General features: G+C 47.2%; 1 protein-coding gene across 1 annotated transcript; it reads right to left on the reverse strand.

Annotated features, from left to right (window-relative positions):
• Positions 1–889: 889 nt before the first annotated feature.
• On the reverse strand, positions 890–11,577 carry LOC122376168 (26S proteasome regulatory subunit 8-like). Its single transcript, XM_043355895.1, has 2 exons — positions 11,370–11,577; positions 890–1,204 (listed from the first exon to the last, which is right to left on the reverse strand). The coding sequence occupies exons 1-2, from the start codon at positions 11,571–11,573 to the stop codon at positions 1,064–1,066; spliced, it is 345 nt and encodes a 114-aa protein (XP_043211830.1). The 5' UTR covers positions 11,574–11,577; the 3' UTR covers positions 890–1,063.
• Between the last annotated feature and the right edge of the window lie 3,057 nt (positions 11,578–14,634).

Here is a 14,634-nt window from a genome sequence, read left to right on the forward strand (position 1 = left end):
ATAAGCCCAGGAGGAAATCAAAGGCAGATCAGATGGTTACTGGACCGGAGCCGAGAAGACCAGACCAGAGGTTCCCGCCACTTTTCTAGGACCCAGCCGTTTCAAGCGGTCTCATAGCGTGTTATTTCATCTCACGGGGACCTCCAAGGAGCAACTACTCTGACTCGTCTCGTCTCCATGAATCCCTACGGAATTCCTGAGCCTTACATTCATATTCTAACTCTCACAGCGGCTGGTTTGTTCCGCCTTTATTCTTTATTCTTCATTAGCATAAAAGCAGCCACAGTCTTACGTAGATGTAGAACGTATGTAGAACGAAGAATACGAACGAAGTTCTGTGCTATCCCGTTATGCCCCTTGCAGCCATGGCCAGGCGGTCTGGCATGTCTCCTTAGGAAACGTTCAACGTTCGTCGCTTGTTGTTCTGCATCGTATAAGCTGTAAAAAGATATGCCGTGGGGTTGAATATATAAATAAAAAGGACGCCAGTGGAAACGAATTTCAAATCTTACAATCTTTGGCTTTAAAACTTCGTATTTACTTTGATAGTCGATCAAACAATAAATTTCTGAGACCAGGCAAAGTTGAAGTAACCCCTGCAAGTTGCATTATGAAATAACCCTCGAGAGGCGGGGGCAAGTGCAGGTCGAGACGATAAGAGTACGATCATGCCACGCTTCAACTCCAGAGCCCAGGCAATGGCCATAAAGTGGTTTATCTGATCGTCTCAGAGTTGAGCTAACGGCTACAGAGCGAGCATACTTCCGTAAATGACTCAAGGTATGGCTCTAAAACGCTACGCTAAATGTGATGAAAGATGAAATGTGTCGGGGCACAGCTTGGCCAAATTATTTTCCGATACCCACAGTCCACTCCAGGCACATCAGAGTTCAGACACAGTGTGATTTATTGTAATCCAGCGATGACAATAGAGAAACATGTTGTCGCAGCTGAGCGCGTTACAAGACCGCCCGAACACAGATCGACGGCAGACGTCGGTATGAGAGAGTGCCACCGGTCCAGGGACGCCGGCAGGGAGCGGTCGGTCCCTCCCTCCCCTCCACTACTTCCACAGCTTCTTGATGGACATGTTCTTCTCCGAGTCCTTCTGCATGATCTTGGCCACGGCCATCTCGAAGTCCTCCTGGTTGACGTGCACCCTCCGCTCGCGCAGCGCGTACATGCCCGCCTCCGTACAGACACCCTGTGGATAGGACAGGGGTCAGTAACAGCTCTTACACAGGACAACGGTCAGTTTGCAGGTAACAGCTCTTACACAGGACAACGGTCAGTTTGCAGGTAACAGCTCTTACACAGGACAACGGTCAGTTTGCAGGTAGCAGCTCTTACACAGGACAACGGTCAGTTTGCAGGCATATCACAACAGAGTTACATGCTGCTGGCGCAAACAGCAGACAGCGGCAATGTTTCACAGACAGAAAACAGAACAGCTAACAAAACTCGCCGACAGCAGCCAATTGCTGTAAACGCTAGGTAGTGGTCATATTCAGTAGAAATATTTAGAAATATTACGAAGACAGCGGTAAATCCTATGACAACATTCATCCACACAAAACAGCGTTCACAACCCACAAATACAACACACATACGGCGACCATCCGGGCTGCGAATGGCCAAAACTAGCGGTCAAAATATGAAGACGACCCACGGACGTATAAATAAACTGGACTGACGATCCCAATGGACCTCCTATGGAAGATAGTGAAGCCGACAAGGCGCCATTTTACGTTGCCAAAAACCCGTGCTCTGAAAGGTCTACGAACCATTACAATTGGAATTGCGTCTAAATGGATGATCAGATCGAGATGCTGGTGGTACCGTTCGATGGGTAATGCTTTGAGGCAGGTGATGATGCATGACACAGGTCATTCGGTGTCACGTGGCGCGTGCCACGTGCCGACAAAGTCGGGAAGGGCAAAAACCTTTAAGCGACGCTCCAAATTAAACCGTGGAAGGCACAGGTGCCAAATTCACAGGTCACATGTCCCGGTGTTTGACCATTACCATATGGCATGCTCGGCAGCAGGGGGTGTGGAATGCACGCGCCAGGGGCGAAAAACATGTTTTGAGGATGCATCCTCCGATTCCGGAAAACCTTGACCTAGGCACACCAAATTTGGCACACTGACACTACTGGACGAGCGCTTTAAGGCGCTGTGCAAATAGATGTGCTGGGGTACACGGTGCACGTGCTGTGCACGTGCAAACCTTTTGATGTTGCACTCTGTGTCACATATACGGGCAGAGCGGGTAGCGCTAGCAAGCTCAAAGTGCCAAATTTACACAGGCCACCCAGAATGCATTCCAGCATAGTTATTGAGCATATCTATCTCCTGGTGGACCCCAAAGGTGCGCTCTGCACGTGCAAAAAATTATCCGCGCCGGGCGGTGGGGATGCTTGGACACCCCATGGAGGTTTATGTAAATATCTCGAAAACGGCGTTGTGGAGCGCCGCCGTTTTTAGCACACCCTTTCATGAATCTTTTTCACACATGCTGCATAACTTTCAGACCCAGGTCACTCAAGGTTAGGTCACCAGGTTACGTCCAAGTGGCCTTACCTTAGGAAAAGTTATAATGCCCGTCATAGCTACACAGACTGAACAATCGGTCTAAAACGTTGGCCTATAGTCGATGGTCGATAGTCGATGGTCGGTGGCCACCTATGGTGCACTGTAAACCAAATCTACAAGTTGGCTCCTTGTTACAAGTTTGGTTCCAATTCGCATAGGCGTCACCTTGTCGATTCACCAGCCCCAGGCTTGTTGGCTAACAAACTAACAGTTTGTCTACAAGTTTGGTTCCAATTCGCATAGGCGTCACCTTGTCGATTCACCAACCCCAGGCGTGTTGGCCAACAAACTAACAGTTTGTCTACAAGTTTGGTTCCAATTCGCATAGGCGTCACCTTGTCGATTCACCAACCCCAGGCGTGTTGGCCAACAAACTAACAGTTTGTCTACAAGTTTGGTTCCAATTCGCATAGGCGTCACCTTGTTGAGTACTAGTCTGGGCCTTGTGAACCTACCAACTTCTGGATAGGCATAGCCGTTTCCTTGTCGGTTCAACAACCCCTGGTTTGTTGATGAACTAGCCTTTGACTGGGCATTGCTAGTTTACAAATTGTCAACAAGTAAGTGTACTAACGCTCAGTTCGAACTTGTTCTTCCTTACAATCGCTTTGTTTGCGTTGATAACCTTAAGAACTTACGATTCGCGTTCGTTTTCAATTGCCACGATACTGATTCAGGAAATATTTTCTATACGGACAGGTCATTTTTTGGCTGGAAGTGGTGCACAAAATCATGACTGGCATCAGTTATTGCTCAAAGGCTTGTGCTGACAAGAAAGGAAATACTGATGGGTTATATAATCGATGAATGCATACACCACATCCATTCGGAAGTTTCTGGAATCATTAGTATTTATTACGGTCACGTACCTACATCACGTAGTATGTAATTAATACTATTGACTGGAGACAATTCCAAGTGCATATTTTCGAATGGATGTGGTAAATGCATGAGGTATAAGGTATACCTATCGTGCACCGTCAGCATATAAGTCTTTGAAGCAAGAACTGCTGCGTATGTGGAAGAACATGGTTTTGTGCATCGCATCAAGCCAGAAGTATAACATGCCCGTATGACGAATATTTCCACATTGACCATAACAATCATGGCAGTTGTACGATCACGCAGATAATTCGAATAAAGCATGATCGCCAACCAGATTAGCTTTTACAGCCCATATATGTCCATCAGTTAAGTTAAAAATACAAAGAGTTGAATTAAAGGCAAATAAATGTATTTATATATAAAAAACACCGACCGCAAAACATCTGCTCACATGTGCATGCAAAGGCCTGGCCCACTTACATTGCGCGCGCAGGGGAAGGGAGGCGTCTCGACCGCGGGTATAGGCACGATTAGTGCGTCCCGCAGGCCAGAGCGGGCCTCACTCACAGCACGAACACCACAGTTCACATATTTCACTTTTTACTGCACAAATGCTGGAACAGCCCTCGTCGCTGATCCATGCTGCACGGCGGCCGCGCGACAACTGCTGGTTTGAACGGTTTGAAACCGCCGCGCCGGGGCCGGACGGCGACCGCTGATTGGTCCGCCAAGTCTGACGTCACGGGCGCAGCTGGCCATGTGTATGCTGACCAGCTGACCAGTACAAGTTAGGCGCCGGTTAAATAACCATGCGGCAACAAGTTTCCAAAACTGGTTACGAAACAAACGTTGAAACAAATGTAGAGTTGGTCTGGATACTGAGAAGTTGGTGTGCATAGTAACTATTGACTCGTAGTTGTCATCTGACAAGCAATGCACCAGACAACGGCTTGTTTGAAAAGTATCAGTTGGTAAACATACCAAGAGATGATTGGTTATATTACACAAGACTTGTCAATTTGGTTTACAGTGTGGATGATGACGACAACAACAACGTTCGTCGGTCCCCCTGGTCGGCTCACCATTTAGGTGCTGATCCATTTGAAAATGGGAGATGATATCATTTTTACCTACTCCAGTAGGTACCCATCACCCTCACGTGAGGCAAAGGACACAAAACATAGACGAGCGGTGTCGCCTGAAGAAGTTCGTTATGTGCTGGCAATAGCTAGTACCACAGTTTGATAAACAGATCACCAATTATCTCAAAGCAAGAATTGAGAGTAACCGCAGATTGGTTGATACGGTCTTTAAAACGGCAAGCCATTTCTTTTGTCAAATTCGGGCTCCAAAACTTTTAGCTACCCAGCAACGCAAATTTGCGCTACCATCGCCCGATAGCGCAGCATAGGCATCTTTGTTTCCACGTTGTTTGCGCCTGTAGTGATACTGTACCGCAATAACCATTATCTTCATCTTTCACCCATAGATGGCAGTAGCAGAGCGCCTGCATCTATGCTGTGCCGCAGTGCTTTTACAATACGAACTGAGCATTGAGCAAGCGCGGTGTAATACGATTATGTGGTGGCCTGGACCGGTGACCGCGGCCAAGAAGAAATGGCTCCAACTTGACTGAGTTGCGGTAAATCAGCATCTGATATTAAGTTATTATTACGAGACCATGTTTGGCCGGAATCGTGATTCGGCGTACGTCGGCGCGCACTAGCAGCGCGTTTGCTGTCTTTTCGTGGTTTCAAGCGTTCAAACATGTGATGTGATGTTGGTCACATGCAATATGGTGATTGGTGGGTGTCAAGGTCACGTGAAAATTAGGTCAAGGTCACTGACCTTTAATGACCTTGGTTCACCTTTTCGAGTTTAAAATGTTTCTAGGACAGTTTTTGGAGCTGATTTGATTTCGAATTTAGCATTCAGTTCAACATTTAAGAAGTTATAGTTTTAGTGCATTCGTAACATGTTACGACGCCATCAGTGGTGGTGGACACCTACTATGGATAAGCTACTTTACTATGGATAAGCTACTTTACTATGGATAAGATACTTTACGTATACCTATATGGTGCTCTTAATAATCGCCGCCAACGTTTTAGACCGATTGTTCAGTCTGTGTAGCTATGACGGGCATTATAACTTTTCCTAAGGTAAGGCCACTTGGACGTAACCTGGTGACCTAACCTTGAGTGACCTGGGTCTGAAAGTTATGCAGCATGCGTGAAAAAGATACATGAAAGGGTGTGCTAAAAACGGCGGCGCTCCACAACGCCGTTTTCGAGATATATTTACATAAACCTACATGGGGTGTCCAAGCATCCCCACCGCCCGGCGCGGATAATTTTTTGCACGTGCAGAGCGCACCTTTGGGGTCCACCAGGAGATAGATATGCTCAATAACTATGCTGGAATGCATTCTGGGTGGCCTGTGTAAATTTGGCACTTTGAACTTGCCAGCGCTACCCGCCCTACCCGCATGTGTGACACAGAGTGCAACATCAAAAGGTTTGCACGTGCACAGCACGTGCACCGTGTACCCAAGCACGCCTATTTATACAGCACCTTAAAGCGCGTGTCCATCAGTGTCAGTGTACCAAATTTGGTGTGCCTAGGTCAAGGTTTTCCGGAATCGGAGGATGCATCCTCAAAACATGTTTTTCGCCCCTGGCGCGTGCATTCCGCACCCCCTGCTGCCGAGCATACCATATGGTATTGGTCAAACACCGGGACATGTGACCTGTGAATTTGGCACCTGTGCCGTCCACGGTTTAATTTGGAGCGTCGCTTAAAGGTTTTTGCCCTCCCCGACTTTGTCGGCACGCGGCACGCGCCACGTGACACCGAATGACCTGTGTCATGCATCATCACCTACCTCAAAGCATTACCCATCGAACGGTACCACCAGCATCTCGATCCGATCATCCGTTTAGACGCAATTCCAATTGTAATGGTTCGATGACCTTTCAGAGCATGGGTTTTTGGCAACGTAAAATGGCGCCTTGTCGGCTTCACCTGAATGGAGGTGGTTGCGGGTCCAGTTTAATTATACGTCCGTGAGACGACCGTCTCATCCTGCTGATGACAATAGTTACAAGTTGCATGAAAAAAAAAACAATCGCATTTCCTTTCCATTGGTCGAATAAATGTCATATATAAGTCAGCTTTTCTTGGAGAGGAAATCCGATCTCAACATAGAAATTCCGCCAAGGAAACTAACGGCATCAGGCTGATGTAATCCGAAAAGATTCCATACATAAGCTGCTCAACACACAGCGCCCCATTCAAATCGGCTTTAAAAATAGTTTATTTCATGCGACCCTTGTGTGGCCACGTGGTTGCGCTGCGACGGATCTCACAGCACAGGCTGAAGCCATTGACGCAACGCAGCTACTTCTGGCGCCGATGCGCTATGTATCCGGGATTTGGTAATGTTGAAACTTGCAATCAAGCGATTGAAAGCCAGACTGTGAGATTAAGAGCACTGTGTGGGCCGATACGAACGACAGTCGACTGCATCGCCGGCCGGCACCCACCCCCACAAACGACCGCAGGGCAGACTGCTGCACCGCCCTCTGTGTGTCAGGTTGATATGTAATGTCGGGGGAATCTGGAAGCATCAGCGAGCGGCGGACTTCAGGTTTCCGGCCTTGCTCCAGCCCTCTCTGCTCCGAATGTGTAATGACGACCGGCAGCCGGACGGATATCGACCTACCGCCGCCCGAAGGACACAAGTATCGATACCGCGGCCGCGCCGGCAGGCCATCGAACACCGGATACGGGAGTTCATCAAATCGGCTGGAGACATGCGGTAGTTGGGGGGCGACAGGGCAGGGGGCAGAACCGGAACCGGTAACGGTATTTTGTGTCGGAAAAGGCTGAGGGACTGGATAATTTAAGCCTTAAGGTAGAAATCACATTATGTTATTGTATACATATACACCTAAGAGCGGACGTCCCAGCGCGGTATGCGTAAGATTGCCTTGATGATAATGATATGACAGGACACTTCTATGACAATGTTATGACAGGACATTTGCATGACAATACTAACTGCTGACAAAGAGAGGCATGTGGGACACCACGACTTCGGTATCCACCTGAAGGGTTGGCCTAAAAATCCTATATCGTGATTCGTGATATTTTGACCTCTCTTCAGCAGCCCTGTGGTGTCTGTACTGGCACCGCTCAGGGAACGTCCCGACGACAGCCGACAGTCAGAGCACGTCCCTTCCGGCTTCACTGGGCTCGGCGATCAGTGAAGTTATCGACCTGGTAGTCCACCCAGACTATCAGTGTAAGCTGGATCAAATCAACAACAACCTCCATCTAAACAACACTCCGATACCGGCTCCGCAGCAATAAACCAGTCGCCAGGAATTTCTTCACCTCCGGACTGGATTTTCAACGCGACCACAGCTGTTTATTTGCTCCCAGCGGGCTCCAGTCAATATCGCGTCTGACTGCGATCAGCCGGGTGGTTCCCTCGCAGCCTGTGGCCGCGCCGGTCGACCCGGCCGCCCCAGGCCTCACAAAGGAAGGTCGCCCGTCCGGCAACAGCCACCCTTATTGTCCCGACCCGGTATTGGAATGCTTTGCAACAACAGGGGAACACTGTGAAGGATTCCATTCGCGCTAAGGGTCGCGCGAGGCTGGCGTATTTACAATGCCAGCACGTATGTTGTCGAGCGACGGGCAGGACTTCTTTTGAAGAACTAACGATGTGCAAATAGAAGATTTTGAAATGTAGGCCGAACGGAGTGCTACACATATTCTCGAGTCGCATGTCTTCTCAATTTTTTAGTACTTTTGGTGAAAAGTTTGCCTCATTTCAACATCACGCAGTTAAAACATCACGCAGGTAAAACGTTGGAAAGGACACGCAAATGTAATGCATGGTAGGCACAAAATAAATCAATATTTGCTCCGCAAGCGATTATTACGAGCGAGCGAGCGCAGCGAGCGAAGCGAGTCTTTTCTATATAACGGAAAAATCTCAGTATGAGCGGCACAGCCCGGCCCGGCCCAGCCTGTAACGCTTTTGAGAGGCTTATATCTCAGCAACTGCTGGACCGATTGGCCTGCGGTCTTTTTTGCTGGGTAGCCCCATCCCTTCTACCCCGTAATTGACTACTTTTGATACATCTCAGTGACCGTCGTGGCACGTGCCACGTGAAAAGTCAAGGGTGTTCAAGCTGTTTTGCAAAAGTAGTGATTTTGAGAGGCTCATATCTCAGCAGCCGCTTGGGCGATTGACTTGCGGTAATTTTATAGGGTAGCTGCATCCTTTCTACCAAAAATAGGATACTCTCGATGCATGTGAGTCACCCCCAGTGCACGTGCAAAATACAACAATAAGAGGTGTCAAATTTGTTCCCATTTTAATAACTCGGTAAGTACTGGGGCGATTTCGCTGAAACTTGGCATACAGGTAGGCACCCACCAGGCAATGCATTCCCATGTGTTGCGGTTAGGGTGCTACTGCACGTGCGCACGTGCAGGGGGCGCTTCCAGATCTAGAGAACGGCTGGGCCGATTGCGCTCAAATTTGGTACACGGTTGGAGACCGGTTAGTAGGGTGCCGTGCAAAAGTCAGTTTGGACCCCGTTTGCACGTGCGCACGTGCAGAATGCCGTTTCCAGATCTCAGGAACGGCTGGGCCGATTGCGTTCAAATTTGGTACACCGCTAGCGACCGGTTAGAAGGGTGCTTTGCGCAAGCCCGTTGGAAGTACCCTCTCGCCCTTCCGCACGTGCAGGGCTCACTATCTCGCTCGCTCGTTCTTCGCCCAAAAGGCGTTTTACTGGTATAAAATGCTTTTAATGCGAAGTAGTTTACATAAGTTACCTAATTTACACCATTTAGTGTCAAATTGAAGGGATAAAAAGATATTGCAAGCTAGAGAAATGTGCTCTTTGAAACCATTCAAAAGAAGCGCGGCTTTTTAAAAGGTTCCATTAGGGTAGGGTGGGGTAATTTGAACATGTGGGGCAATTTGAACATAGTGTGAATAACAGAAAATTACGGAAAATCCATAAGTGGCATGACAATAAGACCAATGAGAGAAACTATCGTAACTAAAAGGGCTATCATATGAACGGGGTTTAAAGTTTCAGGGAATGAAGATGTTGACGCACAGTGTAAAAAATTAATTTCGCAAGGGAAAACGCCTAACAACACGTCATTGCAACTTCAATGCAGCGCAAAATCTTGTATTGCTAGCGCCTAATACGCAACGGCTTTTGTTGTATAATGACCTAATCAGTGCCTTCAATCCAAGAAATTTGCTTTTGAACCGTGTTTTTTTTAATGGCAAAATAACTTTTAGCGTGGGGTAATTTGAACATAGTGTGAGAATTTGAATGAAGACAGGGATAGCTCCGAAAAAAACAACGCTCCCAGTTTTTTTTTGCCAATATTTTCGACCCAAGGCAGTAGCAGATAAGTTATGCCAGTTTTAGAAAATTTACGTCTAATATCCGTCTAATGTCCGGCATGTTTGTTGATTTTCCGTCCAAAAATGTTAAAGTCAACTATTTGTCCAAATATGTCCGAAAATTATGCAGCTAGCAACACTCAAAACCGTCATTTATATTGCTTATCATGTAATTTTACCAGCCGAAAAGTGTTATTATATTGAGAGCTTAACAAGCTTTCCATTCGCCAATCAATGCTATGCACGATTACTTTATAAAAAGCGCTGAAGTGTAGCAAACCATCGTCCAATGTTGTCCAGTCTGCTACCTTTGTCCAACCAATTCCGAATTGGACTTTGGACAAAATCAGAACTCCAAATGTCCAGGTTTCGATTGGCACCACTTTAACAGATGTAGTACGGTTGGGAGAGTTTTTATCGAACAAAAATGATAGACGTTCTGTTAATTGAAGAGGGGCGAATTCTGTCAACTGACCGGTGTGCAGCGTGCAGATATTGATACTCTGCAACTGTTATTTTTGCTGTTGTGTTGATTTTTGAAGTGAAGGTATGTTTAGAATTGTTCTGCCTATTTGTTTATGGGTCAAACAACATCGGTGCTGGCGAGACTATCGTTTTTATGACAGGTAAAGGCAGTATGTTCAAATTACCCCACGGTGGGGCACTTTGAACACACCGTGACTTGGTGGAGAAGTGAGGCTATGCTATTCAAGGTATGCTCGGCTCGTCCAAAAATGAGGCTTGCATGGTGAAAGCAAGTGACACTTGCGCTACTGAAGCAGTTTTTCTTCATCCAGGGTTGAACTGGAATTTGGTACAACGGAGAGTACGTAAAAATATGTTCAAATTACCCCACACTACCCTATACTGGCAAAGCTGCTTACGACCGGGTAGCAGCACAACTTGATTAAATCAGTTTACTTTGACGCAACTTGTTACCAAGTTGGGAAGTTTCTGCCTGCGGCACGGTAACAGAGACATACAGAGGGGTTCGAGCCGAGATACCCAAGGTGAGGAATCGAGCGGCATCCGCACATAGCCTACGTCACATAGCCTATGGTAACAACCGAATGAAATAAAGATAATGGACTCGCTAAAAACAGACGGTATACTTGGATCTTACGGTACTCACACGAGGGTGGACATGTTTCATTTCCAAGCGGATGCGGATGCATGTTTAAGGAACTGCAACTCCTTCCCGACAAAAATTAGCTAATGGATAAGCCGGTTTGTTCCAGCTAAGACTGATGGGATCTAATTACAGTGTGTCTTTGGATATGCTGCTACGCAAAAAAAAAAAACGTTTGCAGACCGCAAAGAGGAAACGAATACGTACAAAATTGTATTACACTTCCCTCTTTTCAAGCAACACAAACATTGTCTGACTTTGTACGCAGCGCTGTTACTGAACTTCAACTTATCAGGATGACCTCAACCTCACCATACTTGACCCTGCTATAATGACCTCGACCCCGGTATACTGACCTTGACCCCGTTATACCGACCTTGACCTCTGCGCCCGATGCGCCGGGCATCAGTTCGGCGATTTTGCGCAGGTTGATGCCTCTGGTGAGGTTCATCTTGCGCGAGTGGATGCGCAGGATGTCGAGGCGGGCCTCCTCGTTCGGCGGCGGAAACTCAATCTTCCGGTCAATCCGGCCCGGCCGCAGCAGCGCAGAGTCCAGGATGTCGATACGGTTGGTAGCCATGATCACCTGGCGAAAAGGTCACACAATGTCACCTGAGGTCACAAAGGGTCACATTAGATCATGCATGGTCAATGGGATCATACTGGAGAAGACGAAGTCACATCAGGTCAACCAGGACCACACAGGAGAACACACAGTCACAGGGCCACATGTGGGCGTCCTAAGACAAGACAAGCAGTCTCGTACCGGCTTCGATATCGGCACCAGAAAATAGGTACCCTTGTCAAAGTTCAGACAAAATACGGGCCCAATCGACTGTACCAAACAATATAACAAAGCCATATCCTAGCCAATATTCCTGTTAGAAAATGCCGACCCAGGGCAATATACCGTTTAAAATAGCCCGTTATGGGACAATACACCAGTTATGGTGGTCCGTTCTTGGCAATACACGGTGTAAGAGGGCTGTCCGGGCATAGAGATCTTATAATATTATAAGATCTCTATGGTCCGGGCAATGTACCGTGGCAAAGAGCGGCCAAAACGATACAGCAGCGACAAACGTTTCCCGTATCTTAGCAATACATCGGGAACAGTATTGTGCCTCATATATCAGTAAGTAACAATAGTCCGATCCAGGTGATATGTCAGTAATAGCGGCCTGACACATTATGTGTATACCGTAGACAGCAGCCGTCCCAGATTATAATACATTGGTAACGGTAGTCAGTCACAGATCATATTCCAGTGGGAGGGGACGTCGATGATTTGCCAGCCTCAGACAACATCCCGGTACTTCTCAGAGATATCACTGTTTACGCTTGACTATGAGTGGTCCACATAATAAACCGGTAACACAACCTCAGACCAATAAACTAGCCCCAGACTGCCCCAGACAATATATCGATGAGCCGCAGACAATAAACCTGCGACAGACTGGCCTCAAACAACAAACAATTGACCGGCCATCGCCACTCTGTTGACAGCAGTCGGCCCTGACAACACTCCATTGACGGGGTCCGACCTCAGGGGACTCTCGGCGGGCCGGTACAGGGACCCGCAGTTGCTACTGTACACATATATGACCAATTTAGAATTGCGCTATTATTTGCCAAGTGCTGGCCATTGGAGAAAAGAAATGTAGTGCAAAGTATGGAGGAATAACACATGTTTGCTCCTAGGACGTATGTTTTGTATAATTCCTCTTACCACAACAGATATTCTTCCAAAACTACTATCGTGCTATTTTTCCGCTCCGGTTGCCTCCCCAGAGCCCGTCCTTGGTATCGCCTATAGCTTCCGTTCCCGCTACGTGAATGAAAGCCACGTGACTACTACAGGTTTGCGCTCAGTACTAACACACCTAGCCCGAGGGCCGGTCCGTAGCGGGGAGGGGTAGAACGCCAGAGCTCCAGCGCAGTGGAGGTGGTGGTGGCCCGTATCATAAAGAGGCAACCGTAAGCAGAACTACAATTGCCGCAGTATGAGATTATGATAAAGTTTTCTTTAGATGTATTGATTGACAAGAAATTGCAATGCTTATCCGATATAATAAAACGGTGTCCAAGGCCTTGGAAGAACTATAAAACATATTCAGCAACGTATAAATTTCTGATACAGGCCATGACCTTTCACCTTGCCTCCGGGGAGGACCGCTCAGGAAGCCACATACCGAACGAATCGAGGCCTCGCAGCGCGGCGGCAGAGGAGGTGGATAAACCATCGCCAGATCTTTCGGTTACTTATGTTTCCAGAAGAAGGAGGGGGGTGGGGGGGGGGGGGGTGGAGGGTGAGGGCTGTTTCAACCCACTCACCAATCCTTTCCTTATTAACTTATAGCTTACCGAAAAATGCAACACAATGGTGGCCGTCACGGGATGTAGCGAAGAGTGCCTCAGCCACACCGGTTTTGAGTAAACTTTAAGCATTGGAATTCAGGCCACTGATCCTGAAGCATTATTTTATTTTTGTCGTGCATAAGCTGGGATGACGTGGTTCAAGTTAATTGCGAAGAAACGGTTTAGTTTCAGAACATTTATGAGGCTAGTCGCGCCAAATAGTATACGTTTGTTGCAAAATGTCAAATAGAATGTTGACGTGCTATCCAGATGATGGAATTTATTTGACACAAGAAGTCAAAAAGTGGCATCGTTAGTCATCCTGCATACCTATAAATCGATTCGTCATCTTGGTTCGAGCTCAATAGTTCTTTTCGCGGATGATCGATTTCGTTTTCTTTCTTCTTTTTTTTGGGGGGGGGACAGATTATGAGCCAGTAACCACCCTCCCCAGTCCCCCAAACAACAATTGTTGACAAATACTGTGATGGCCTAAAAAATGCTCTCAAATGTGTTACGTAGGGGGGAATGAGGTAAGTTGAGCCGCTTTTTGTTTTTCGTAAGCTACAGGCTAACTTAATGATCATTTTTCTGCGTTTACGGGTTGGACGGACAGAGTGGTCATTTGCGCATGTAATGGTGGCCAGAAATGTTCATACCGCTTATTTTTGTACTGGAAAGGCTACGTCAAAAATCATCTTGCACGTTGCTCATCTTACCCCATGGGCGGGGTAAGCTGAGACACGTCGTGGGGAAAGTTGAGCATGGATAGAAAAAGCGAACCTTTTCTTTTCCCGGGCGCGGCGAAGAGTGGGCTCTTTTATGTACTCCATGGCATAGATACTTATGGCAAAGTTTTTTCCTCCATCAAAAAGTGACTGTTTTAAGCCTTCCAATAGCTCGTCAATTTTCTATCACGGAAGAAATCATTTTATCCTTCAGATAATCTGCAAATCACTTACAACTTGTGTAATCAACAAAGAAAAACAATTTGCTACCATTTGTATTCAGCAGAAACAAGCGCAGCTCAGTTTGGTTTTCGACAGCGGAGACAACAATGGCTTATCCGGCTCATCTTCCCCCAGGTGAAAATGGCTCATCTTGCCCCACCCGTGGCCATTTTCGATTAATGACACCCGCTAAGGAAAATAACCATGCACCGCAGATAACAACCATCTCATTTTAAAGGCAAAACATGTCTTAGTTATCAGGGGCGATACCACATGTTACCGGGTGCTGAGCGTGAGAACGTTGCCGTCTCACGTGAAAGACTGCAGCATCGT

The sequence above is a fragment of the Amphibalanus amphitrite genome, unplaced genomic scaffold, assembly GCF_019059575.1.
Source record: "Amphibalanus amphitrite isolate SeventyFive unplaced genomic scaffold, NRLGWU_Aamphi_draft 002038F_arrow, whole genome shotgun sequence".
Taxonomy (NCBI): Eukaryota; Metazoa; Arthropoda; class Thecostraca; order Balanomorpha; family Balanidae; genus Amphibalanus; species Amphibalanus amphitrite.

Coding starts and splice junctions, on each gene's coding strand:
- LOC122376168 (XM_043355895.1), bottom strand. CDS start 11,573: ATGGCTACCAACCGTATCGACATCCTGGACTCTGCGCTGCTGCGGCCG. Junction 1,205..11,369: donor CATCGGGCGCAGAGGTCAAG/GTCGGTATAACG, acceptor TCCTATCCACAG/GGTGTCTGTACGGAGGCGGG.